This window comes from Onychostruthus taczanowskii, unplaced genomic scaffold (assembly GCF_017590055.1).
Source record: "Onychostruthus taczanowskii isolate IOZ18803 unplaced genomic scaffold, ASM1759005v1 scaffold116, whole genome shotgun sequence".
Classification (NCBI taxonomy): Eukaryota; Metazoa; Chordata; class Aves; order Passeriformes; family Passeridae; genus Onychostruthus; species Onychostruthus taczanowskii.
The window spans coordinates 657,688-682,751 of NW_024498294.1; the positions used below are offsets into that span (position 1 = coordinate 657,688).

Sequence of the window (25,064 nt, forward strand, 5' to 3'; positions counted from 1 at the left end):
CAGAAATTTAAATTAGTATGCAAACAACAAAAAATATTATCAAGTTTCTAATTAGCACATCACAATTTTCCCACCCAGATAAACTAGATTTATCTGTTGTGTGCTTTAGCTGCATTTTTGAAGTGTTCTCAGCTCAGCCTAAGAAAACAAAAAGAGAAAAACACCAGCAAACTGAGAGCTCCAAGATACCAGTGAGAAATGGAAAATATTCTTGATAAACCAGAGGCCTCACCCAGCACCTCTGTGCCTATTTTTTGTAGAACCCAGAATTAAATGTGGGTTTTTTTGCCAAAAAAAAATGAACTACAAGGGAAGCTCTGTATGTGCACTGCCTTGGATTCTGCCTTTCCTGGCCCAAATTCCCACCTGGAAAAGGCTGTGGAAGGATAGCAGGTGTGTTTAGTGTGGGGTGGGAGGCAAATGGTTCCTGCTGCTGAGGGCAGGTTTTCATTAACCAAAAGCTTTTTGAGTTGATAAACACCTTGGAATTTTCTGATCTGGTATGAAATAGCTGGTCCTAAGTCACTCAGTATTTACAAACAAGTGATCTGAAATTTTATTTACCACTACAGTGAGATGCTGTTTGAAATCTGTGTGTCTTTAAAGAAGTGAGTAGTACAGAATAAGAACTGAAGTACAGAGTAAGAACTGCAGTACAGCAAGGCATTAAAAAACTAATTAAAAAAAAAAAACAAAAAAAAAGTCCATCTGCCAGTCCAGACAAGCTATTACCATCTATTCCTGGGCCCTAGCAGTGCTTGCAACTCCAGACACTCTTAGGCACCTCTGTACTTTAGGTTTCCCTGGCATTTTGTTCTCTGGGGATTCCAGTGTGAGTTACCCAGCACCTTGTGACACACACACTCACAAACACATTTCCTCACTAGATAATGCTGTGCTTGGGATTTTTAAGCAGCATTCCCTACGTTTAGGTTACGACAAGAATGATAGGATCACAAATCCTTTCGTTACAATATTGGGTGTAAGCTTCCTATTTCAGGCTTGAGAAGCTGCAGTGATAATTAAAAAGGCATCTTTTGTGTTCTATAATGTCTGGCAAATGGTTGAAACCTTTAACTAGGGGACAGGTCAAACAGGAATGCACCAGCTTGAGCTCAGAGATGCCCCACATGATGGGGCTTTCTTTAATTATTGATTTACTTTAATTATTCTACCTGATGGGCATTTCTTTAATTGTTGATTTTAAGGGAACAGGTAGTTGGGTGTGATTAAAATCTATTTGTAATGCAACTTTATGATTAAGAAAAAAAGTAGAAGAAGGCACATAGGAATGATGTGTGCTTTTATATCTTCTGTTCACTAGTGCAGTTGTGAGTGCTTAATGCTTGGTAAGAAGTGTGTAAAGTTATTTTTGTGGTATCTGACTCACTGAGGGAAGAGTTGTGTTTGTGGATCCCAGAGGCACAGCTGGGAGATTGCTGCTTGCAAGGAACTTGAAATGTCATTTTCCTTGTCATCCATTTCTGGCCTTGCTGGTGTTCAGTCCATTTTAACTGTATTTCATCATCACACCTGAGTGGATTTCAAAGCAAACACCTCCTCCTGCTTCAAGGGGAATTTTTGTTTTGCCTTTTTCCTGTGCAGTGCACTCTAACATATATAAAACCAGGGATGTTGAGAGCAGCTTTTCCCACCCACTGCCATGGAGTGCGTGGAAAAAGAAAAGCCTTTTCCTTCAGGCACGTCGCCACCTAGCAACCCTCAACTCGAATTTGCTCTTTTCTTAGGGCAAGAAAAAGGTAAAACCCGTTTTTAACTGTTCTTGCTTTATTCCTCCACCTCCTCCTCGGTGTGCACTGAGGTTTCAGTAGGTGCCTGTCTGTCCTGAGGAGCTGCAGCTGATAATTATAAATGGAATTATGCTGAGCAGCACTGTGTGACCACACAGACACAGCAGAGTGTGTCCCACTCTGTAAAGACTATTTTTTCCTCAGTTGCAGAACTGGTCACTGTTTCAATAGTTGCTCTCTGCTGATGATCTTCACGGGTGGAATTTCAGTTGTCTGCCATCTGTGGGGTTGATTCTCAGCCAGTGTTGCCATTTTCCCCCTGGAAGATGTTGTGGAGTGCAGGCACCGAAGGAATTTTATTTTCTCAGGCTCTTCAGCACTGCCTGAGGCAGCAGTATGTGTGAGAGAAGAGGGTCGAGGAGGGCAGAAAAGGCACAGAAAAAAGCAACTCCCTGTATGTATGTAATGCTCTAAAGCAGCTCAGTGCTTGTTCAAATAATCTAAAACCCATACAAACTCTCACTGTCAAATCTGGTATCACAGACTTGATATATTAAGGATTTTCCCTACAAAAATCCAGGTGAATAATGTAGAGTTGTAAGGATTTACTTTTATATTAAGCGGTGATTTAGAGCGGTGATTTACCTGCTCCTTTTGCTTTCCTTACTTTGCTTTTTGTGCCTTCCGAGGTGGTGAGGCATTGCTGTGTGCAGACTGGATTTGCTTTCTGAGTTGAAGCCAGGCAGATCCCTGGGAGGCTGAAGGCTCTGCCCCGCTCAGTGGGACGATTAGAATAAAATCCCACGTCAATCCCATGGAGCCGCGGCTTTCCCGTTACCTCTAGAGGCTGCTGTTGTGTTGTGTTAAAGTTCAGCGCGTTATTCCCAGCGGATCCCAGGGCTGGGATTCACTCCAGCAGCAGGGAGGGTTCGATCCTAGAGGAAACAGTGCAGACAGTGAGGCAGAGATGCCTCAGCTCGGCTCTGTGTTTGCAGCTCTCGGGATGCAGAAGGAACTGATGCAAAGCAGCGTTTTTTGCCAGCCATTGATTGTTGCTTTCAGCTCAGTGGAAGGTCTCAGAACCATGAGCAGCAATCTGAATTGAGAATTTGCTGACAGGAACCAAGTACTTTACAGTGATCCTGTCAGCATCTGAGGTTAATGTCTGCTGGACTTGGGTTTGTTGAGCTGATAAAATTTTCTTTCAAAGAAAGTTTTGCTAAGAATGGATTTTGGGTTTAAAATGCAAGGGATACGTTTGCATTGATAATTCCCTCCCCCCACTCTTTCACTAGGCATTGCCTCGTTTGCAGCATTCTGATTTTAATTTAGAAGTTCAAAAAGCTCTTGGTGTTTGGTACAGTTTATTATTATTTTTTGTGAAGCATGCTCATTATGCAACATTTGACAAGTCCAATCAGAGTTTGTACTGAAATGCTGAAAGCCATTCACCTAACAGGGATCATTACTGCCTAAAAACCTGCACATCAGTGACTACTGGTCTAATAAAGAAAAATTAACTCCTTTATTAGTGTCTGGACAGCACTCCTGAGTAGTCAGTGGTTTCTGGACAGCACCCAACCATGCTTTTCCAAACAGCTTGAAGAAATATGTAACTTTGAATCTAGAGAATTCAAATTGGACTGGGAATTGTAATGCCCATGTGCACCCCTGTCTCATAGAAAACTGCTCTGAAGGAGTTTAAATAGTGTTTTCTTCCTCATCACCTGCACCTCCAACAAAAATCTAAGTATTTTAAAGCAAAAAAATCAAATACTTATCTTCTTGTCCTTCCCAAGCACCCAATAAATGTATTGCATTCCTGTGAATTCAGGGATGCTCTCCATGTTAAAACTGTACATATCAAAATATTGTCCCAAAATTGGTGAGGAACCTGCATTTCATGCTGAAGAAACCTGCCTCTCTTTTTTAATGTTGTAGGTGTGGATTTTTGTTGTTGTTTATATCTTCGAGGGCTCCGATTTCTCTTGATGTCATTATTAGATGGCTGTTTTAATTTGAGTGATTGGTGTAGAACATCTCTGAGTATGCACAATATGCAAAACTTCTCATGCCCTGCTTAAAAATCACCATACACTTTAATAAAAAAAAGTTTCTCTTTCTAGAAAATATAATGGGCTGCTTTGGTCTGTGTGGTTGCAACTTTTGTAAAGCAACTGCAACTTTGTATTAGATGCCATTTAAGATATGTACTGTTACCTCGGCATTGTGTATCTGATCTGCAGTGGGGAGAAACCTTTTTTATGTTCTAGGCAATCTTCCTTAGAATATTCAGTAGACACAGCAGTAAATTTAAGCTACCTGTTCTTACTGAAATACCCAGAGCATTCAAGCAGTGACTCTCAAAACGCCATCACAAAGTGTCGCTCTGACTTGCCTCTGTCATGTCACCCCTTCCCCTTCTCTAGCAGAGGGGAGAAGTTCTCAGGGTGGAAATTGAAGTTTTTTACTGGTTCTGCCCTTGTGTGCACCATGAAGATTCCCCATCCCAGACGGGCAGGGATGAGCTGTGCTCCAAGCTGAGGAGGGCAGAGGGAAAATTAGGATTCCATTAGCTTTTTAAAATTTCTCTTTTCGCATCAGCCCGAGACTTCAGGTGCTGATGAGCCGCAGGAAATGCTGATGCCCATCATGTGCCCAGATGTTCCGCCGTGTCGGGGTGAGTGGCACACATCTGTCTGAGCTCTGAGCTGCGGGCTGGGCTGCACAGGGGCGGGCAGCCCCATCCTGAGCTGGCAGAGCTGCAGCAGCGCCAGGCTGCCCCGGCTCTGGCAGCCCAGCCGGGGCTCGGGCAGCTGCTGAAGAGCCAGAGCCCGGAATGTTTAACCACTAATAGCCCTTAAAAAATCCCATCTGGCTGTGCCCTGGTGGAACTGTGGCAACGTGTGCGATGCCTGTTTATATGGAGAGAGAGAAACCTTTTAAACTATTTATATATAAACTATATACAGGGCCAATGGCCATTGCCTCACGCCTTTTATTTTGTCTGCCTCATTCCTGCGATTCCATGTATCATTCCTGTGATGCCACGCCGTGATTCCATGGCTGCTGTTGCTGTAGCAGCGCATTGCTTCTCGCGGCGAGGCGCTGAGGCCGTGCTGGGGAGCGCAGCGAGGCAGAATTGGTTTCAAACAGCAGGCTCAGCACCCGCCCCCGAGCCGCCGCGCTGCCGCCCGTGCCCGGAGCAGGCCCCTCAGCGCCGCTTCCTCCCCTCGCAGCCGCCCCCTCCTCCTCCTCCTGCCGCCGCTGTTTCCTGTGCGAGCGGCTCTGACGCGGCCGTGCCCTCCCTCCTTCCCCCGCTCCCGCCGGGCCCTGCGGAGCACAAAGCACCCGCGGCCGGCCGGCAGCGCCTGCGCGGGGCGGGCCGGGCTCTGAGGGCAGCGGGCTCGGAGCGGGGCCCGGCGGGCAGTGCCGGGCACTGCCGCTGTCAGCGCCGGCGCTCGCAGCAGGCTGCGCCCTCCTCCCTGCCTGCCCTGCCCCGCCGCGTTCGCTTTGCTTTTACGCTCTTATTTTTAATTATTAATATTATTATTATTTTTTTTTTAACTTGGAAGAACCCTCGGGAAGCCCCCGCACGGCTCTCTCCCCCCGCCCCGCAGCGCGTTCCCCTCGCGTTCCCGGGGCTGTCGGAGCCCGCTCCCCCTTCCCGACCCGCTCCAGGCTGGGCCTCTGCTGGGCTTTGGGAGCCGGGAGCGCCTCGGCACCGTCTGCCTCCCCCGCCCGGAGCCGCTCGTCTCCGCCAGCCCGATAAATGCTGTTTATGAGGATGGACCTGTTGAACTACCAGTACTTGGACAAGATGAACAACAATATCGGCATCCTGTGCTACGAAGGTAATAGTGCCTGGCCACGGGAAATCGGTAGTGCCCTCGCACGGGGGAGAACGGATCCCTCGATCCCTCGCACGGGGAGGGATGGATCCCTTCCAGGGATGGATCCTCGTCCGAGCGCTGCTCGCTGTTGTTTGTCAGCGGGAGTGTTTTTGCAGATCGCCGGTGCGGGACGCCCCGCGGGCTGTTCTCAGAGCTTTGTTACAGGGCAGGGATTTCTTTCTTTGTGATTTTTTTATGTTATTTTTACATTCCCCCCCTCAGCTCCAACTTTCCTTGCCCTGGCCGGCGGCACTGCTGGCACTGAAGGCCGGGGGGCGGGCGGCGGTTGGTTTGTCCGTCTGTCCCGGCGCCGCGGGGCTGGGCCGCGGCCGGACACGCGTGGGCCCAGCCCGGCCGCGCCAGGGCCGGGTGTCCGGCGTGTCCCCGGGGGCCGTGGCCATTGTCCGGCGTGTCCCCGGGGGCCGGGTGTCCGGCGTGTCCCCGGGGGCCGTGGCCATTGTCCGGCGTGTCCCCGGGGGCCGGGTGTCCGGCGTGTCCCCGGGGGCCGTGGCCATTGTCCGGCCCCCGGCGCCGCCCCGGCCTTACACAAGGCCCGCTGTGTCCGGCGGGGCTGGGGCTCGCTGCCCTCCCCCTGTCAGCCCTCCGAGCCCTGCTGGGAAGGCGCCTGAGGTAACAGGGCAGAATCAGTTTGTTCATCTGCGCGGAGCTTTCTCTACGTGCGGCTGCGAGAAGCGGTTATGGCTTGGCTGTGCCTGGAGAGAAAGGCACCACTGAGCTAATTCGGCTTGGCAGCGGCGCTGGTTTTGCTGTAGCCACACACAAGCGCCGCGAAAAGATTTTTTTTTTTTTTTTCTGATTCAGCAGGAACGCTTTCCATGTTCGTTCAGAAAATAAACTTGCTGGAGTTGTCAGGAAAGAAACAATGCGGAGCGTGCACAGGCGCAGGCCAGGGAGATATCTGTTCACAGTGCTCAGAAAAAGGCCAGGACAGAACGCAGGCAGCTGAATCTCACTTTGGAAATTACAGTCTCTTCTATCCCTGAACCAGCATGGCCACATTTCTTCCCTTCAGGAAGTGGAGGGGCTCCCTGTTGTACTGTTAATAACTTTGTTTCTCCTTTTTTCCTGCTTTTTCTTTCCTGTGCAAATATGTATATATTCACTCGGATTGAGCTCTTTTACAGAAGATTTGAGTTGAAAAATACAGAGCTGGGGTTCCATGAAGTTGAATTCCCAACTTCTTTCTTATCCCATGCTTTCTTTGTTAGAGCAAGAAAAGTCACTCGTTTAAAAGGAAAAAAAAAAAAAAAAAAAAAAAAAGAAAACTTTCAGGATCCTTTAATGTTTTCATTTCAGGATCCTTTAACTTTTTCACTGCTCTCTGCAGTAATTAGTGTTTTCTTTGGAAGCAGTTGGTAACTTCTGATGAAGACCAAGGAGTTTTATGCAAAGCTTTATTTACGTAATACATCTTTCTGAGCGTTCTGTTCACTAAGTTTTGTTGCTCTGTAGTTTTGGCTCATTAGTTCAATTCATTGTAATTATGCCTAATATTTATGGAAGATTCTTTCCAGGCCCCTTTTTATTCCCCACCCTCTTCTCCAGTAATTGTTATTTAACCAGATCTTAGCTTTAATAGTTCAAAAGCAAAAGAACAGCTTAAGGAATACACTCCACTGCAGCAGTTTTTGTTTAGGTTAAACATCTGTTGCTATTTTCCTTATTCTGGAAGTTAACATTTTTAACACTAAAATAAACACACACAAAATGAAGAGAAGAAAAGCAAAACTTCAGTGGTGTTTATAGTGAGGTGTTTATATCCCAGTGGTTTAAAAAGTGTAAACACTGGCAACATCTGCTCTGAACTCCAAGGGTGTTTTAGAGATGCCTACAGATCTTCCTGGCCTCTGCCATAGTATTTATTTTAGAAGTGAGTTGTGTCAGCAGTGATGGATCTTGTCTTTCCAGGGACACTGTTGCAGTAGTAACTACATTGACAACAAAACGCCCTCTCAGACTCAGTTAATTAGGATTTACTGAAGGCCACACTTGAACTACTTATAAATTGATGCCTTCCTGAAAAGTACTTCTGAAGATGCAGGATAAGATAAAAATAGGTTTGAAATTTCAGAGGAAAGAGTGATGGGCCTATAGGCCGCAGGAGATAGATGGGTTGCTTGTTCCTTTAGATTCTCTCTGGAAACATTTGGTTTTGGTTTTTGAGATGATTTCTATGCTGGTGAGCTATGTCAGGGTGTTTTATGAAGTTTACTGGTGGTTTTACTCTTCTGGCCCTGGAACTGTTGGAGTTGCAACAGCCTGTGCATCAGAGATGTGTTGATACCTAAGAAACAGGAAAAGTTCCTCAAGTGTGTGCATCTGGCAACCCTTTAGTTCAACATGGAGCAGAGGAGTGTGATTTGCATTCTGAGAGGAGTCCTGCTTTTTCTTGCCCAACAAGAGTCCCAGATAGCAATTTGTTATCTGCGAGCTGCAGGCTGCTGAGTTAATGCCAGCCCTGGAGAGCCTTCCCTGCCTGGGAGGGGCAGGAACCTCCCAAGAACCTCAGCTGTGTCTTCATCTCAGTCTGCTCCTAAATTGTGCCATTCGTGGTCACACTCCAGCCACGGAGTTCCCAGCGTGGAAATACTGTGCTGTGTAGTTCATTCAACGCATCTCTGATTTTGGAAACTGGTGCTGTTTAGTTCATTCAACACATCTCTGATTTTGGCCTCCTCTCTGGGGGAAGAGAAGAAATGGTGATAACATAGATGGGATCTGCCTTGTGGACAGCAAATTGTCCTTCTGCTGGGGCTGGGCTGGGAATGGGAGAGCTGGAAGTTCTCCCATTGGCTGTCCAGAAGTGAGGCTGTGCTGCAGGTTTAGCTCTGCAGGTGAAACCTCACCTGAGGTTGGCTGTTTTCTCAAACATGGGCTGATTTCTTTTAGTTTTTGTTGTGAGGTTGGTGAGCCACAGGCACAGGTTCTCCAGAGAGGCTGTGGAGTCTCCACCTTCGGAGGTGCTCCAATCCCACCTGAGCATCCCACCCTGCCTGAGGCTGGTTTTGAGCAGGAGGTTTCTAAATTACCTCTAAAGGTGCCTTTGTAGCCTCTTGGAAATTTCTGCACACTCATGTAATTAGGACAGCCACAGCCAGGAAAAGGATTATAACCAGAAATGAGGGGAAAGACTTTTAGAAAGGGGGTCCATAACTCTGAGGCACAGGGTAAAGCTATTTCCTTTCCTCAAGGTTGTTTGTTTTACACTGATTATTTGTGTCCTTTGGAGGATTTTCTTAATCTCATTACTAGCTTTGAGACCCCATAATGCCCCAAATCCAACGGATGCTTTTGGAGGAAAATCTGAATGTTAATGAGCTGGTTTTTTAAAAAAAAAAAGTTGCATAAAAAGGGCATTTGAAAGAAAATTTTTAAATCATTCAAATTGGGAATGCAGTGGAAAAGGACAGTTATATTACTGATGATCAACCATTCCAAGCAATTTATTGTAATAGTTTTGGTGCAATAGGAAAGAAAAGAAGAAATAATTAGAGAATTGTTGCCTTGGCATCTGGACGCTCATCTTTAGCGTGAATACATCTGATATTCTTCTACTGAACATTTGTTGCCAGTGATGAACAATGGCCAGTTTAATGAGTGGTGCTTTCAGATTGTTTTCTTCCTAATGAGCTCAGGGCCGTGAGGAAGCTCCTGGGAGCCCTGGCTGAGGTGCAGAGGCCAGGGAGCAGCAGCACTGGAGGCAGGCTGGCATTCCCAGCGCTGCCTATCGAATGACAGCCACTTGATCCGGCCAGGTATTCAGGGCTGGAACATCTGCAGCTCGTTTTGTGGTGGAAACTCACTTAACTCCAGCTCAATATTCCTTGTGAGGCCGGTGTTGAGGTAATGGAGTGCTCAGAGTTAAACAAAACAGAGCACAGGTGATGCTGCTCTTTGACTCCAGGGCTGTCCAGCCAGTTCTGGCTCCTGCTTTCCCACGGAATATGCATGAGGAGGAGCAGTCTCCAGGCAGATCCCTTTCGTTCTGGTGTTCATCACAGATGGTGCTGTGTTGGAAGGCAGATTTCTGCCTTCCTTCCTCTCTCTCTCTCCCAGTTTCAGATGCTCTGGGTTATTGCTGCATTCTCAGGGCTGGAACTGCTGTGCTGGGAAAGGTATAAAGAAATGCAATAAGATGCTAAGAAATCCCCCAGGCATGTTACTTGGAGCACTCAACATAGTTATGCAGAGTTCTCTGGATAGTCCAGAAGACTGGGATTTTTTTTTTTTTTTAATGAAGAAAATTGGATCCAGATTTCTAGCAAAACACCCCTTTTTGGTTGCAGGACAGCTTTCATTAGTTAGTGGCATATTACATAATTATTTCACTGACTTCCTGTAAGGCTGGAGCGTTCCTTGGCTTGCAGAGCTGGGTGTCCTCTCAGGGCACTGCAAAGCATCCTGAAAATGTCTGTGTCTTCCCCAAAAGGCCACTTCAGATGTTTGCTATCAGAGGCACAGATCCTGCTAACTTCATTTGCTTTTTCATGAAATGCAACATGTTTTCTTAAGTTATAAAAGAGAGTTTCCTTCAGCTCTCTCTGCTGACCTTGCATTTTTCTCTTTCTCTAACATCAGTTTCTCCTATTAGCTGCAAAGTTTGGGTTAGTCTCTAAATATGTAAAATGACTTAAGCACTATTCTTCTGCTAAGGACTGGATAAGAATCTCCTTCACGGCAAATTAAGTGTTCTTATTTGTAAGAGAGTGTAAAATTTCTGTTCAAAGCCATGTAAATTAAGATGCACCTACAGAACGTTCCCCATTTATAGCACATTCTGTGGGTTTTGCATTTTCAATCTCTTTCATCTTCAGGAAAACAACAAAGAGCCCCAGCTTCACAGTTGGGCTTTTCTTGCTCATTTCCTCCTAGCATGAAGTTGGGAATATCCTCTTCAGGACTGACATCAAAATTCAGTTTATTTTCCTCCTTCATCAAAGGCAGGATAGATTTAGGTCGTACTTGAACTTTTTTTTTTTTTCCCCTGGAGTTCTGTTGTTCTCACCCTGGATGCTAGTTCAGCATTTGTACTGAGAACTCAAACAAGGAAATTAAAAACCCAAATATAATAGAGTGTTATCCGACAGCTTTCTGCAGATAAGATAGGCAGCATATTTTTTTTTCCCGAGATAAAAGGTAGTGAGGTTTGTAGCAGTAAGTTGAAGTCTGTGTTAATGAGCAATTTGCTTAAAGGCTGTAACTTGTTACTCACAAGTCAGATTTGTTACAGTGCCAGCTCTCTTTGGATATAAATCCAGGGATTTTAGGAGACATTGAAAAAGCTTAAATTGCTCCAGAGTTTGAACAATGCGCTGCATTGTATGGAGAGCTGTTAGAGAAAAAATAAAGCTTAAACAACAGTCTTCATTGTGTGGCATCTAAAATTATGAATGAAAAAGTTCATCCATATGTATTGGCTTTGCCTTTTTTAAATATCTGCTTTGCATGAAAATAGTCGTCTATTAATTTCTTCTTGAGGTTTAATACAGATGGGCCTTTATATTTGATTTTGGCTGAATAGACTGCAGAGTTTGAACATGCTGCATGCAGACAGAGTGCCAAGCAATTTAGCAAAGTTGTTTACACTAACAATAATCCAGCAGGACAGAGCCTATAATTTCTCACTGATAATAGTGTGAGGTAGTGGTGAACGTAAGTTCCTGGAGAAGTGTTTACAAGAATGGCTTTATACTTCCTCAGCCTTAGAGAACCGGGAGGGCTTTGGGGTTGAATTCCTTCTTTAGAGGCAGCCAGTTTTTCCTGCAGCCTGGATCGTCCCCCTGCAAATTGCTCTTCAGATCAGCACGGATAGCTACACACACAGGGGCATTGTTTGTCCCTGCTTTTGGGGATGACTGTGGGGTGAGGCTGAGGGGCAGGGACAGACACCAGCAGTGCCAGCAGGCTCCCTCTGGATTGCCTGGGGGCAGATTGGCCCTGGTGCTTCATCTCCCAGCTCTTTTCCATGTTCTCATTCTCAGCCTTCCCTACCAGTGGGCTCAGCGGTGAGTGGAGCTCAGGGAGCACTGGTGTGTGTCCTGGGAGGGATGGGGGCACATGGATCCTCCAGGGCACTGAGCAGGCAGTTGAGCTCTTAATTAGGGTTATCTCTGCCCTCTTGTAAACCTCACGTCACAGATGGATGGAGCTGCAAGAGGTTTGGTTTTAATAGCAGGAGTGGCTGGCACTGATTGGAGGGCAAGGCGAGCTTGGGGGACTTCAGTTCACAGAATCACACGATGTCCTGAGCTGGAAGGGACACACAGGGACCATGGGTCTGACTCCTATCCCTGCACAGACACCCCAGCAATCCCACCCTGGGCATCCCTTGGAGTTTTGGGGGCTGTGCCCATTCTGTGGGGAGCCTGGACAGTGCCCAGCGCCCTCTGGAGTAGAACCTTTCCCTGAGATCCACTCTAACCCTCCCCTGATGCAACTTGAGGCCATTCCCTTAGAAAAGGTCATTCTTGTTAAGAAATATCTCAGTACAGCTTCTTGTGCAACCTTGGTGAGGTTGAGGTACCCAGCACCACCACAGCATTGGTTCCAGCCAAAGGAAAGTCACCCAGAAACCTGGGTGAGGTGACGGGACTTCATCAGAAATCTTCAGAGGTCCAGTTTTAGCAGGAATGGCAGTCCTTACATCTCAGGGTGATAGGGGTGGTGGGGACAAAAGTGTGAAACTGAGGTTGGAATCATTCCTTGTCTAAGTTTCACAGCACTGGTTGGTATCCGATTTTTTTTTAAACAAGAGTTTAGAGTGTTTCCTTGCCTAAATTTCATGGCACTGTTTGGTAACAGTTTTTTTTAAGTAACACTTTTTTTTCCCCTTTTCTTTTAAACTTGGTTGTTGCTAGTGTTAAAAGCAAGAACTTGTTAAGCATAGGAGCACTTGGTGCAGCCCAGCTTTTCCCCCCAGAAATGTGGTATGATGCTTGTGCCTCTTTTTGGCTTTGGAGAAAAAGCTCATCCACAAGTGGTGTTCGTGGATAGAAGCAGATCATATTTGGGATAAAGTGGAATGTTGCAGCCTTGGTGGCACACAGGGAAGAAGGGAAGTTGCCTTCAGCAGGCTGGAGCCAGCTCAGTTCCCTCACAGAACCTATGGCTCCTGTCCTCTCCTAATTCCCCTTGTTACAAGAGTCTCTGATTATTTAAAGACATGTTCCTTTTCACTCCTCATCACTCTGGAGTGTTCCCTGTCAGCTGTGAGAAACAGGCATTGTAGTGTATAACTTTCCTCCTATTCTTCCAAATGTTGCTAGCAGGTTCCAGGAAATATATTTGCTCTCCCAGGGAAAGTTTGGAACCAGTTGTGTTTAAAAAGCAGTAGATTTTCCTGGAAACCCATTTGACAGGGCAGGCATGGAAACCTCCCAGCACTGCACTTTCCTGCTTTGTGAGGCTTAATGTTTATTTCTCAGCATGCAGAAATAGGGTTTTTTGCATTTAAATATGGGTTGTAGTTAGATATGAGGGAGATTTGGTCAAATTTTTTTTTTTTTTTTTTTTTTTTGCCCAGGGTAGAAATTGTTGCATGGGAATATAAACCAATTTGGAACATTTATTATGTTTTGTTTTAACTCAAAATCCCAGAACAGCAGATTGGCAGTACCCTTTGTAGTTACAACCTAAAAAGTGTCCAACCCAGCCATCTTTTGCATGAGAAGAGTGAAACCCACAGCTGCCAAATGGATCTTTTTGAGTAGCTGATGTTCTTTTGGGAGCGAGTGGGGATTTGCTTCTTTTGCAAATGGCATCAACACACTGTGCTTGCACTTTAGAGATGATATTGAGACTTCCAATTTTGTTATTTAATTGCCAATGTTTACTAGGTCTCACTTCTGAAAGTAAATTAAGATATTTGTGACAGTAGCAGGTTTGGACACTTTCAGAGCAGAACCTTTCAGAAAAATATGATTTCTTGGCTCCTGATGACAACGTTGGAGTTGTTTGCTGTGATGCTCTGCTGATTGTAGTTAAGTGTCCCTGTAAAGAAAATTAAATAGTCTAGGCAAAAGGGAGCTATTTCTATGAATCTGAATGATCTGGGAAGATCAGTAAATGCCACACAAGAGCTAGCCAAGTAAAATAGGACTATTCAGTTGTTCTGTTTATATTCTTTGGAAAGCAACATCTTCTAAAGCAGCTCGACAAAAACTGCTCTTACCATAGAGAAAAAGAAGCTGACACAAGTGTGGCACCTCCTCTGTGGTGCTTTTCTCCAGAACACATGAAATGAGGATGGGGTGAGGGAAGTGCTTTATGATTCATATAAGGCAAGTCTGAACTCGGCCAGTTCCTTGGATTTAGTATAAATATTTATGGCATTGAAGGGGATTTTTCTTTTTTTTTTTTAATATTCTTCCTCATGCTCCGGATCCTTCTTAGATGTCCTCCTCAGACATCTGGTGAGCACTGGTGCTTGTTTAACCCCCACCCTGCAGTTTTCCTGCTGTGGCATCTCGGAGCTCTCACAGCCACTCTGTGCTTGCCGTGGATTGAGTCTCCTCGGGCCAGCTGGGGCAGTGCTGACGTGCACACTTTTCCTGCTGAACACTCCAAACCCCGAGGTGAACACTCTGCTCTTGTCCTGCTGCAGGCATCACACTGAGCCTTTTACCAAAGGTAGCAAAAATAGGAATTCCAGCATTAGCAAGGATGTTTACAGAGCCTTGCCTGGATTCTCGATCTTCAGAAATGCTTCTCTCACTGATGTTACATAACCCATGTATTTAACTCAGGTTGTCACAAAAAAAAAAGTTTTAAAAAATTGTTATCTTTCTTTAAAATCTCTTAAAAGTCCAAATATGTAAGACTGTGACTGCTTTGAGGTACATTATGTTTGCCTAACAGCTAATCTGTGGATGTTCTGAGTTGTTCTTTGCAGTGCAGTAAATGGAACACTACTCTGTTTGAGTTCAAGTTTCTCAACTGCTGCGTTTAGCAACAAGTATGACGACAAACGTTTTAATGCTTACATTTGCATATATTTTTAATACTCTCTGGAGAATCCTTGCTCTCACAGAAGCCCAGTTAATGCAACTTGTAGCCAGCCCTGTGAAATAAACAATGACTGTTATCCTTTATTTACAGTGGGGAATAAAGAGCTGTAACTGGTTGAACTCCCATAAGTCTGGCTGAAGCTGACAGCAGCATTCCAAGTGCCTCCATTGGAATATTTTGCCACAACTGCTAAACCTTATTGTGATCTCTTAGTAAAGAAAATTGCTTTTACCTGTTTGAGATGTTCAAATAAAATATGTCATTAATCAGCTAAGCAGGTAAGAACAATGATTCTTGGACTGATGCTGTATGGACTTGATCCTTACTTTGTGCTCAGCAGTCATGGAGGGGAAACAGGAGCTTTTGGACCCAAATATTGTGACTTTGGTCCCTCTGTAGTGAACTCCACCCAAACTGAGGTGCTGGAATCTCCTTCTGTGGATGTAGTTGAGTCTTTTTAGGTGATAAAAGGAATGAGGCCTTGCAGACAATGCTGGGAAGAATTTGAAGTTCCCCTGTCTGAGCCACAGGACCTCCCCAGGTCGTTTCCTTGAGATCACAGCCCGTTGAGTTGGATAAAAGGAATGTGCCCACAGATGTTAATTTTTATATTCTCTTTGCAGGATGAGTTGGGATCAGAGACTTAATGAAATAGCAGTCCAGCTGTGCTCCTGCAGTGCAAGCCAGGCTGAGCCCATTTATGACCTCAAGCAGGGCTTCCAAACCTTTTAGTTAATCATGCAGTGTCTCACTGCCCCCAGCACTGCTCTTTGGTTCCATCAAAAACTTCACAGTTAATACAACCCCTGCTTAATTATGGGCTGAAACATCTTAAATGTATGATAAGGGGGTAGAGATCTGCAGAAGTGTTTTTCAAGTGAGATGGGGAAGGTTTTAACAGGTAATTCACTAGGGAATTATATCCCAGTAATGCAGTGAGAGGTTTGATTTCTGGCTCCTGTGGGAATAGTGTGATGTGAGTGGTGGGTCACAAACACACAGCTGGCATGTTTTTGTTACCTTTGTTTTACCATCTGCACGTCATGTCTCTTCTGGGTTCTGTCAGGATTGAGTTGCTTCTGCAGCTCTGAAATAAATAGAGAAGGGGCCTGGAGTTGTTGTTGAAAAGGAGATTCGGCTAAGGACTAGCAGGTATAGGGCAGGAAGACACAGCCCTAAGTGAAGGCAGAGTGTAACTTTGGTGCTGCTCACCCCTTCCAACCCCATGACTGTCAAGATAACTTCAAAAATAAGAATCTCTGCTTGTTCTTGTTTTTCCAAGAGTTCTGGAAAACCTGTCCTCAGTGCCCAGAAAACTGTGAGAAAGGCTGCCCAGGCAGCATGTAATTTCTTGGTAGCAAGCACAATCCCTCCCTCTATCTGCCCTGCCTTCTCTTTCCCTTGGAGAGAACATTGATTTGGAGTGACCCTGCAACTTGGCCCCACAAAGCACCCTCTGCTTGTGAAATAAACAGCCGGGCTCTGGGCTGGCCAGTGCTGCCTCCGTCCCCTGGCATCACAGCCCTGGCTCCCTTTTATCCCTGGGACAGCCTCCAGCCATCCCAGCTCTGCTGCTGGCCTGGGGGAGTGCTTCAATGCAATCCACCACCTTCAGTCCTTCTGGGCAGGAATTCAGTCTGGCCTACCAGCTTTTTCACAGCTAAACCTTGTAGTGGAGCAGCAGTTTGAAAGCTTTGGTGCTCTCTGGTACATCTCTTCTTAGCCATTTTCTTTTTCCCCAGTAAAATCAATGTAGTTGTGTGTCATGAACCCAAGATTAAAAACTGCCCTGTTAGAGGCACAGATTTAGTTTTATCTTTTTCCTTAGTGGTGCTGTGTACCTGTTTGTTTTGGAAGACAGTCTGTCAGGAACAATGGCGATATTTTAGCTTTTATGTGTTTCTTTATACCAACATCCATAACCCTGGAGAAATTAGATGGAATCCTTTCCTCTGAATCTCATGAGCTGCACTTTTCTAGAATCCTTCACAAGTTCCTGGATAATAAAACACTGCATGAGAGCAGCATCTGAGGGAGCGTTGAGCTGTACCTCAGATAACACAGATGCAGAGTATTGAAGGCCCTGTGTTATGCACATCCAGGGCCTGTGCTGAGCTGAATTTGCTTTCTTGTCCTGTGTGGGGCAGTGGCTGGGCCCCGTCTCAGCCCTGCCCAGGAGGAAGGGGCCGGCTGGCACATGCTGCTGCTGTGCCATGCTCCAGACAGGATCGGGTTCCCCTGCTTCGCCGAGGGTTCCCAGTGTCCGCCTGCCCCGCGCAGTTGTCGCTGCTCTCTCGCTCTCCACAAGGGATTTTGGAGCCCCTTCTGAAGGACAAAGGGATTTTGTTCTCCACAATGGATTCTTTGTGGGAGATGGGTTGGGATTGTTCTGCTGCTCAGTGGATTAAAATCTTGGATATTCTGTCCAGCTTGGCTGGAGGGGCTTAGTGTCCCTCACGTGGGAGACCGTGAGGCTGCACATCAGGTAGCAAAACTAAAGTGGAAATCCAACTTTTCCCTCTGTTTGTGGGGCCAAATGTGATTTTTTTTCTCGTTTCACTGTGGTTTAGGAGGAGAATTTGGTCACTTGGGTGCAAGTCCCAGGGATCCCCTCAGGATCTTGCTCAGTGCCCTGAGCAGTGACCCTGCTTTATTCCAGATCCATCCCAAAGGCAGCACCCACCCGTCCATGTCTTTTCCTAGCATTTTAAATCCATCTGCTTTTCTGTTTATATTTTAAAACATTTCTATCCTCTCTTGAGGGCCATTTTACCTCCAGGTAGGGAATTTGGGGAGAAATAAAATGGGAATAAAAGAAACATTGCTGGAAAGTGCAATATCAGATTTCATAGCTCTTTTAGAGAGCTCATTTTCTTGATGGTCTGAATTTTTCCACATGTAGCAAAGGAGAATAATATGAGAAAAGGTGTTCAGAGCATGTTTATTTTAAACTGCAATAAAACCCTGCAGTACTTCTAAAAATAGGCTCCAATTGTGGAATAAGTGGAATATTTTTTTTACCTTTCTATTGCACTTTTTGCTTTAAACCCTTATGAGGGAGAGTGTGCACAATTTATTGGATTTACTTTTAATATGACCCTGTTACAAGTGAACATCTCAGAATTAATGTTTGAAGTGTGCTTGCTGTAGCACATCCTGACTGTGTTCATACCCACAAGGGCCTCTGAACACCCAGAATTTAATTTGTGTTACAGGATCACAGCCATGCAATATCAGCCCATGGAGCAGGGAGGGGCTAAACCTGACTATCCAGTAACAGAAACAATATCCAAAAAACCCCAAAAACCAACCAGTCAACCAGAGGGGAGGGTAACAAATATTTTCTCTTTAGGGGGAATTATTCAAATCTGAGCTTTCCCAAATTGAATTTGTCTCTCTTTACCATCACATGACAACACAGCTATAAGGTAGGATTTAGTGCATTGAAATACTGCTTTAGCCCCAGTTTTACAATTCCTTCTCTTGTGACCTTGCTGTGACTTGGATTTACTTTTGAAATAGATGGCAAGGCTTCTGGCTTGGATTTTTTCAGTTGGTCTTTGATTAGTTTAGCCTTGCCATCTTTTATGTGACAAAGTCATTTAACACTCTCAGTCTTGGTGACCAAAAAAAGAACATCTAGATTTGAAACCACCTTTGGTCTGGGAAACATCATCTTCAACATGTTCTTTTAATTATATTTCACTCACCAAAAATTGTATTGATAATGCTTTTACATTTTCAGTAAAATCACATTATCACATGTTTATTTTGCTGCCCAGTAAAGAGAAATGTCATGTTTGCTAACCAAAAAGAATATGGAATTGACTGTTTCCTGCAGGGAGTGTAGAGGATTCTTCTCCCTTCCTCCCCTCCTGTGTTTGGGATGCCCAAACTGCTGCCCTTGGCTGGACTCAGGAGCTGGGCTTAGCCCAGAGCTTGGTTCTTCTCTGAGCAAAGACAAAATGATAATTGTGCTACCTTTTAGTCCCTCTTCACTGACTTTGGATGGTTGATGCAGGATTTTCCTGGGAGAGCTGGCAGAAAGGCTCAAAGGCTGCTCCTGGGGTGCAGCCCTGCTCCTTGAGCACAAACCCATCCTCTGTCAGAGAAATCCCTTCTGACATTGATGTTAACAAGTATTGCAGCCAACCCTGGTGTTATTTTTCTGGAGATCAGTGTAGCTTTACCATTGACTTCATCCAAATCGTGCCTGCCAGATAACTGAAATCTTGTTTTAGCCACAGTTTGCATGAGTACAGGTACTCTGAGCAGAAAAAGCAACACTTTTTTCAGCATTTTGTAAGGGTTACCTAAATGGGACATGATCATAGTGAGAGCTGTGACTTCATGAAGTAATCTCATGGTCTAAAGTTAGACCCAAGCCTGAGTTCATTGTTGGGCTGGAAGTGAACACAGCCTCACAGTCACAACTGTTGAGGTGTGAAAGCTGCAGTTTGACAGAGGAAATATTAAGGAGCTCTGCCAGACCACAGCATTAAAATTTATTCCACCCTGCTTTCTTTGTGGCAGATCTGCTGCCCTGTTTCTTCCTGTGCCATCAATTCTTGCCTCCTTACCAAGGAGACTCCCTCAGCTGGTACCTGGTATTTTTAGGAACCAGGGAAAATACCAGGTACCTGAATTTCTCGGGGAAAATTTTCAGCCATTGTTGAAGTGTTCAGCAAAGATTTTTTTTTTTTATTAATCTTATGTATTTGTGAAATAGAGTACCTGAATTTTTCGGGGAAAATTTTCAGCCATTGTTGGTTGAAGTGTACAGCAAAGATTTTTTTTTTATTAATCTTATGTATTTGTGAAATAGTTTGTGGAACTGAAGCAGTTCCCCAGCCAAGGCAGTTGATGTAGCCATGGTGTTGTGTGCAGCCGTGCTTTTAGAGTGTGAGGAGAGAGAATTTCAGATGAGTAGTCAGTTTTTCACGCTACCTCTGAAGGAGCAGATAGGGTGATGTTGGCTTGGGGGAGGCAAATTTGCCATTTTCTGCCTGTTGCACTGTAGCTTTGGGTACATAATGCAGCGTTTTCAAGACCTGTTAAGTAGAAATGGTCTCTAATTTTGATGAACAAGATATTTTTGGAAGGATCCTCCAGCGAGCCTGCTGCAGGCTGCCAGTGATGCTGCTGCACAAATTCTGGCTCCTTTGTGAGGCTTTTGAAGGGAAGAGGAGGAAAGTGGGTGGAGGTGATTGAATGCAGAGGTCACTATTTAATGTCCCTGCCTGCAGTGTGGAGCAGAACGTGTCCCTGCTTGGCAGGCAGGGGCAGCTGCAGGAGCCAGCCCAGAGCAGGCACTTTAATCACTATATTTTGGTTTTGGCCATGGGTTTTCTGGCGTACAAATCTCTGCACAGTGGTAGCCAGAGCTTGCTTCCAGGAGTAAGTGCTGTTCGTATGTTTTGTAAACGGAGGAGAAGAGGCTTTTTGCCAATTTTTCTCCACATGTGTATGTGACTTTCTGGTTTCCTAAATTAGCTTTTTGTTATCATAGCAGAAAGTCAGGAAAATATGTGGCAGATAAAGGAATCAGTAAGTTGGCCGCTGCAAGAAATCTGTCAATTATAATAAAGAATATTTCCAAGATCTGATGTCTCAGCAGCATGTTTTAATCAGGCTGTTGCCATTAATACTTAATTTTTTGTTGTTCTGTAGTTTGCTGTTTTATTATGCTCTCCAGATAGGCCTGTTTAATGTACTCTAAAGGAAATAGAGACTACTGTGACTCTGTTTACAGTGGCTGATCTACTACTTCCCAGAATTAAGTCTTATTTAAGCTCATCTTAAATCATAACTTCTGTAGAAGCAGCCCTGAAATAAAACAGTGGCGCAGAATGCGGGTTTTTGGGATAAGGGATTTCGTTTGTTTTTCTGAGTGGGGGGTTGCAAAAGTGATACAAATAATATAATTTGTAATTCTTTTTGGGCTGTCTTTCATGGTGAGCAAAGATTTCCTCCTGAGAGTGGATCAATTTGTTGCCTTTGGTCAAGCAAGTGAAGCAGATCTGCCTGGAACTGCACACTTCTCAGGCTGCCTGCAGGCTGTTTGAGGCAGATCTGATTTCAGGGCTGTTTCCAGTGCCAGGGCTGTCAGTCCTGTCCCACTGTACAGTGGGAGGTGCAGTAACACCCAGAGCAGGCAGCTGGCCACATCTGCACAGGGACTCGGCGCTGCATTGCAATTCTCTGCTGAGAACTTGTTCTGATGACTTCTTGAATTGAGTAATTTGTGGTGGCTTGCCTGCCTGGTATTTGATATCTCAAATCATGTGATTATTTTTATTTTGTGCATGAATTGGAATTGTTATGCCATTTATCCCAATTTTTGTTGGCACAGACTGATTTCAGTGTTTGCCATAGTGGAATAAAACATGCAATAGTTTAGAAATTTGTTCCAATCTATTTGTTATTCAATCTCCTAATGGTTTTTAGAATATAAGGATAGAAAAGAAAATAAATTTTATTTTATAGTATCTTTTTCACATCTCTATTGATTTTGTGAAGATCTTGGCTTTTCAGCATATGCAATGAAAGTAAATTTTGATCTTGATGCCCTTAAAGGTTTTCATGTACTGCTCATCCCTGGGAATTTGGCCTTAAGAACATGAGGCAACTCCTCTCACTAATGAGAGTTTGTCTGCAGGTATTGGAAAAGGTAATTAAAGGTGTGATGCCCATTAATTAAAGTCTGCTTAATGCTTTTGCCCGTGATTTTTTTAATTAATAGAGTGGCCTGAGGTCATAGTAATTCAATCCAAGACCTTAAAGGTAAGGACCTTGATGACAAAGACCACAACTAAAGAATTTTTAGGTATGTTTTTTTCTTAAAGTTAATAAACTCGTCAGGATTTCACTCTTGTGGATAAACCCATCTATCAGACACAGAACAAAAAACTGGGCAAGGGCAGTGCCAGGATTTTCTTTCGAGGACTTTTATGCTAACCTGCCTAAGGTATGCACTGTCACTCTTCAGCTGGCAGGACAATTCACGTGTGGGTTTCTGGGCTGTAATTAATGCTCACATTTGTGCATTACAAGCAGCCAGCGGGACAGAGGAAATTGGGAGGGGGGATAGGATGTGGCAGCGCTGTGTCTGTGCAGCCCGTACCGAGTCACAGGAAGGAAGCTTGCTGCCACAGCAGTGTATATTTTTTCCCAGTCTTTGGTGACTCCTGGAGCTCTCAGACAGATTTCAGACCCCTCTGGTGTCTCTGTCAAGGCACACTTGTTAAAACACGGCTTTTGCTGTTGTGGACGTTCCGCTGGGGCCGCGGCTCCCGCTGGCCAGAGAAAGGCAAACAGAGCTGGACATCCTCTGTTTACACAGAGCTGTCCCAGGGCTGTGAGGGTGGGAAGAGCCCTGCTGGCCTGACAAACACTGTGCTGAGTGGAAGCACTTTGAGCCAGGCTCCTAAGTGGTTAAAATAAAGCACATTCCTGCTGATTGCATGGGCTGGTGTCAAGCAGGAGCAGAGCTGCTCTATAGGCAGACACTACGTCACGGTGTTATCTTTGTTTAGCTTGTCTGTGCTTTATCATGTTGCCCAACAGTTTTAATAAAAAAAGAGAAGGAGGAGGAGAAGAAGAAGAAAAAAAAAGACTAGCATGAATAGTTGTAAGTAGAAGTATCTGAAAGCAGCAGATCTGGAGTGCCTTCCACCAGCTGCTGGCTGAAACAAAGAGGAGCATTATGAGAGGCACAATAAATGTGTTTGCTATCTCTGCTCTCTGTTGCAGGGCAGACACAAGCCGTCACAGTAATGAATTTTGAAGCCTGCAGTTTGGACTTGGGGAATTTATAAAACACAGTTGTTTTATCAGAGTGTTGCCTTGCCAGCTGTGTGATGGGAGTCTGGTTTCCATGGAGTGTGGTCAGCTGGGGGAGACAAATCTAGTCCCTAAAACAGCATTTGGGGCCATAGTCTCCTCTGTGGTTTCTCTCTCTGCTTTAAATTCAAATTTGGTAAGGAGGAAAGTAGTGGGGAAGGAATGTTATTTAAATGAAGAGCAGTTTTAGCCCTAATCAAATGTGCAGGCCCCATGAGAACTCAGGCTGCTGTGCAAAACCAGTATAGGAATTTGCATTTTATCCCTCTAAACAATGTAAAGAGATTGTACCTTTGATTTTTCCTGTTGTCTGGACTCTTTCTGGCATTGTTCTCCTGCCTGGTGTGGGCAGGAGGGGCTGTACAAACTGAACTGCCTTGTCTGTCCTGTAAGAGACTCTCACTGCTCCCACCTGTTCAGAGTTTGGTTCATTTGATTAATTTTGGCCCAGTGTACTGGTCAGATCCTGGGATGTTTAGCTGAAGTCTTGGTATTCCCTGCACAGTCAGGAAAATACATTACCAAATTGGATAAGCTTTCATTAGAAGCCCTTCCTTTCTTTGCTAAATTTCTTTAAAATAAGTTTCTTCCAGCATACAATAGCATTTTTACCAGATTTTATACTCAGTCTGAATGTTAATATATAAATGCTGTTCTTACCATCCATATAAGAAATTAGTTTTTTAATTTTTAAATAAAAAAGTCCCAATTGTGGTAATTGTATAATATCAATGTCCTGTTTGGGGGAAAAGGGCAAGTTTTTCTGATTTACTGGATTGAAGAACGTCTAGAGTTGGTGTTTTGTAAACGCCCAAGTTAGCTTTACATGGGTATTTAAACTGCCCAAGGCACTGTTAGGAGTTGCTCCGGAGCCAGTGGGAGTGAGGTGCTCACATGGAATTTGTGATTGTTGTGGAATTTTGTGTTGGAGTCCCCAGAAGTGAAGGGAGATACTGCAGGGAGAAGAGTGATTGTGCATGGGTGGGAGGACACAACCTCCAGCCTCAGGTGCTGAAAGCTTTATCTCTTGACATTGCTTTTAGATTATTCCTTTTCAAAGACACGAGTAAGGGAGATTCCTCATGGAGAGGAACTGGTGTGATGTGGTTTGCTTTGAAAGTTTAGCACATGAACACTCTGTAGGTGGGGGTTTCTATTGGCAAAATACAAAGGAAAAATTCACAAATGTACTGATCTGAAAACAATTCCCAAGAGATGTTGTGTTGATAAAAGCTTTTTTTCGTGGCACTGGGGTGGTTGTGGGCACTTCTCAATTAATGTTTGGTTGGAACAGGAGAGCTCTGGCTGTCTGTCCCAGAGCATTTGCAGCAGGGCACAGTTTTTGCTATTTAGAGCTGAGATGGAAAGTTCCTATTTAGATTTGGTGCCAGAGTCTTTAATAGAAATCATGGCTTGTGGTGTATTATAGGTCAGCGTATATTTGCTAGTTTATATTATGCTGACTAAATTGGCAGAATGCTTATTTTTACTGGTAAACATTCAGGAGATTTTCTCCTCGCTCCTTCTTTTTCCAACAAAATGTTATTTGTCGTTTGTAGGAATTAAGGCAGCATTTTATAAATCATCTGCCTCGGTGATGATGTGAAAATGTGTGGTGGCACACAAAGATTTCCATTGTCAGGTACCACAGGGCTCTAGATGGAGTTAACTTAGGCCTAATTTTAGGTCTGGAAATTATGGCTGTGTAAAAAACAAAATGCTTCTGGCAGTGTAGGAAAAATACAAATTTTAAACTCCAGCAAAAGCAGCTATTTCAGGGATATTACCAGAATAGGTAACCCTGGTTAATTTAGCTCTTCTCCAAGCCCCTGATGGAGCCCCAAAAGCACTTTTTTTACATCTTTAAACCCCTATGAGTTCTAAATATGACCTGAGGATGGTGAAGTGCAGCCCTGTGCTCCAGGCTATGGGAGTAGTGAGACGTTTAATTGAAATGGGAAAAGCCGTGGTCACGCTTTAACGCCTGCTTAGCAACGATCTGTCCTGGGCTTGTGCACAGCCAGCTGTAGCATCGCTGGAATTACTTACACACAGCTCCCATATGCTGGCAATGGCTTTTTCTGGGAAGTGGGAGATTATATAAAAACTTACCATCTACTCAGTCTGCCGCCAGTTGGAAATTAGCATTGCTGTGATTCCTCTGCTGAAGAATTGTGCTCTTTTGTTCGCGGGTCTAAACATACGTTGAAAGTATAGAGAAAGACTTGTAGGGACATATTTAAAAGTTGAATCAGCAAGTTCCAATTTCCCCCCTAATTTTCCCCTTGCATAGTTGTATACCAGACAAGCTTGTTTTGGACAGTGTTTTATAAAGGGAATCATCTGAGAATCTGAACATTTGTTCAGTTTTAGATGTGAAATATTTGGCATTAACGTGAACTGTAGCCCTGGAATTTATAACCGCGACTGTAAGAAGAGGAACAAAGCTTTTATTTCTCTGTGAATAGTCATGGTTTGCAGAGTGAGGTAATCACAGCCCGGCGCTGCGATTGCAGCCTGCCAGGGGAGGAACCTGAGTGAAAAAGCTGAG

General features: G+C 44.6%; 1 protein-coding gene across 2 annotated transcripts in view; it reads left to right on the forward strand.

Annotated features, from left to right (window-relative positions):
- The window catches only part of VGLL4 (vestigial like family member 4), a 73,842-nt gene that overhangs the window by 26,508 nt on the left and 22,270 nt on the right, over positions 1-25,064 (forward strand). The window contains exon 1 of one of the 2 annotated variants that reach the window (XM_041427558.1): positions 5,082-5,605. The exons of the other annotated variant lie outside the window; for it this stretch is intronic. Coding sequence (XP_041283492.1) covers positions 5,524-5,605 — 82 coding nt within the window. The 5' untranslated portion in view covers positions 5,082-5,523. Of the gene's footprint in view, positions 1-5,081; positions 5,606-25,064 lie in introns of those variants that run through there. 2 annotated transcript variants of the gene reach the window in all.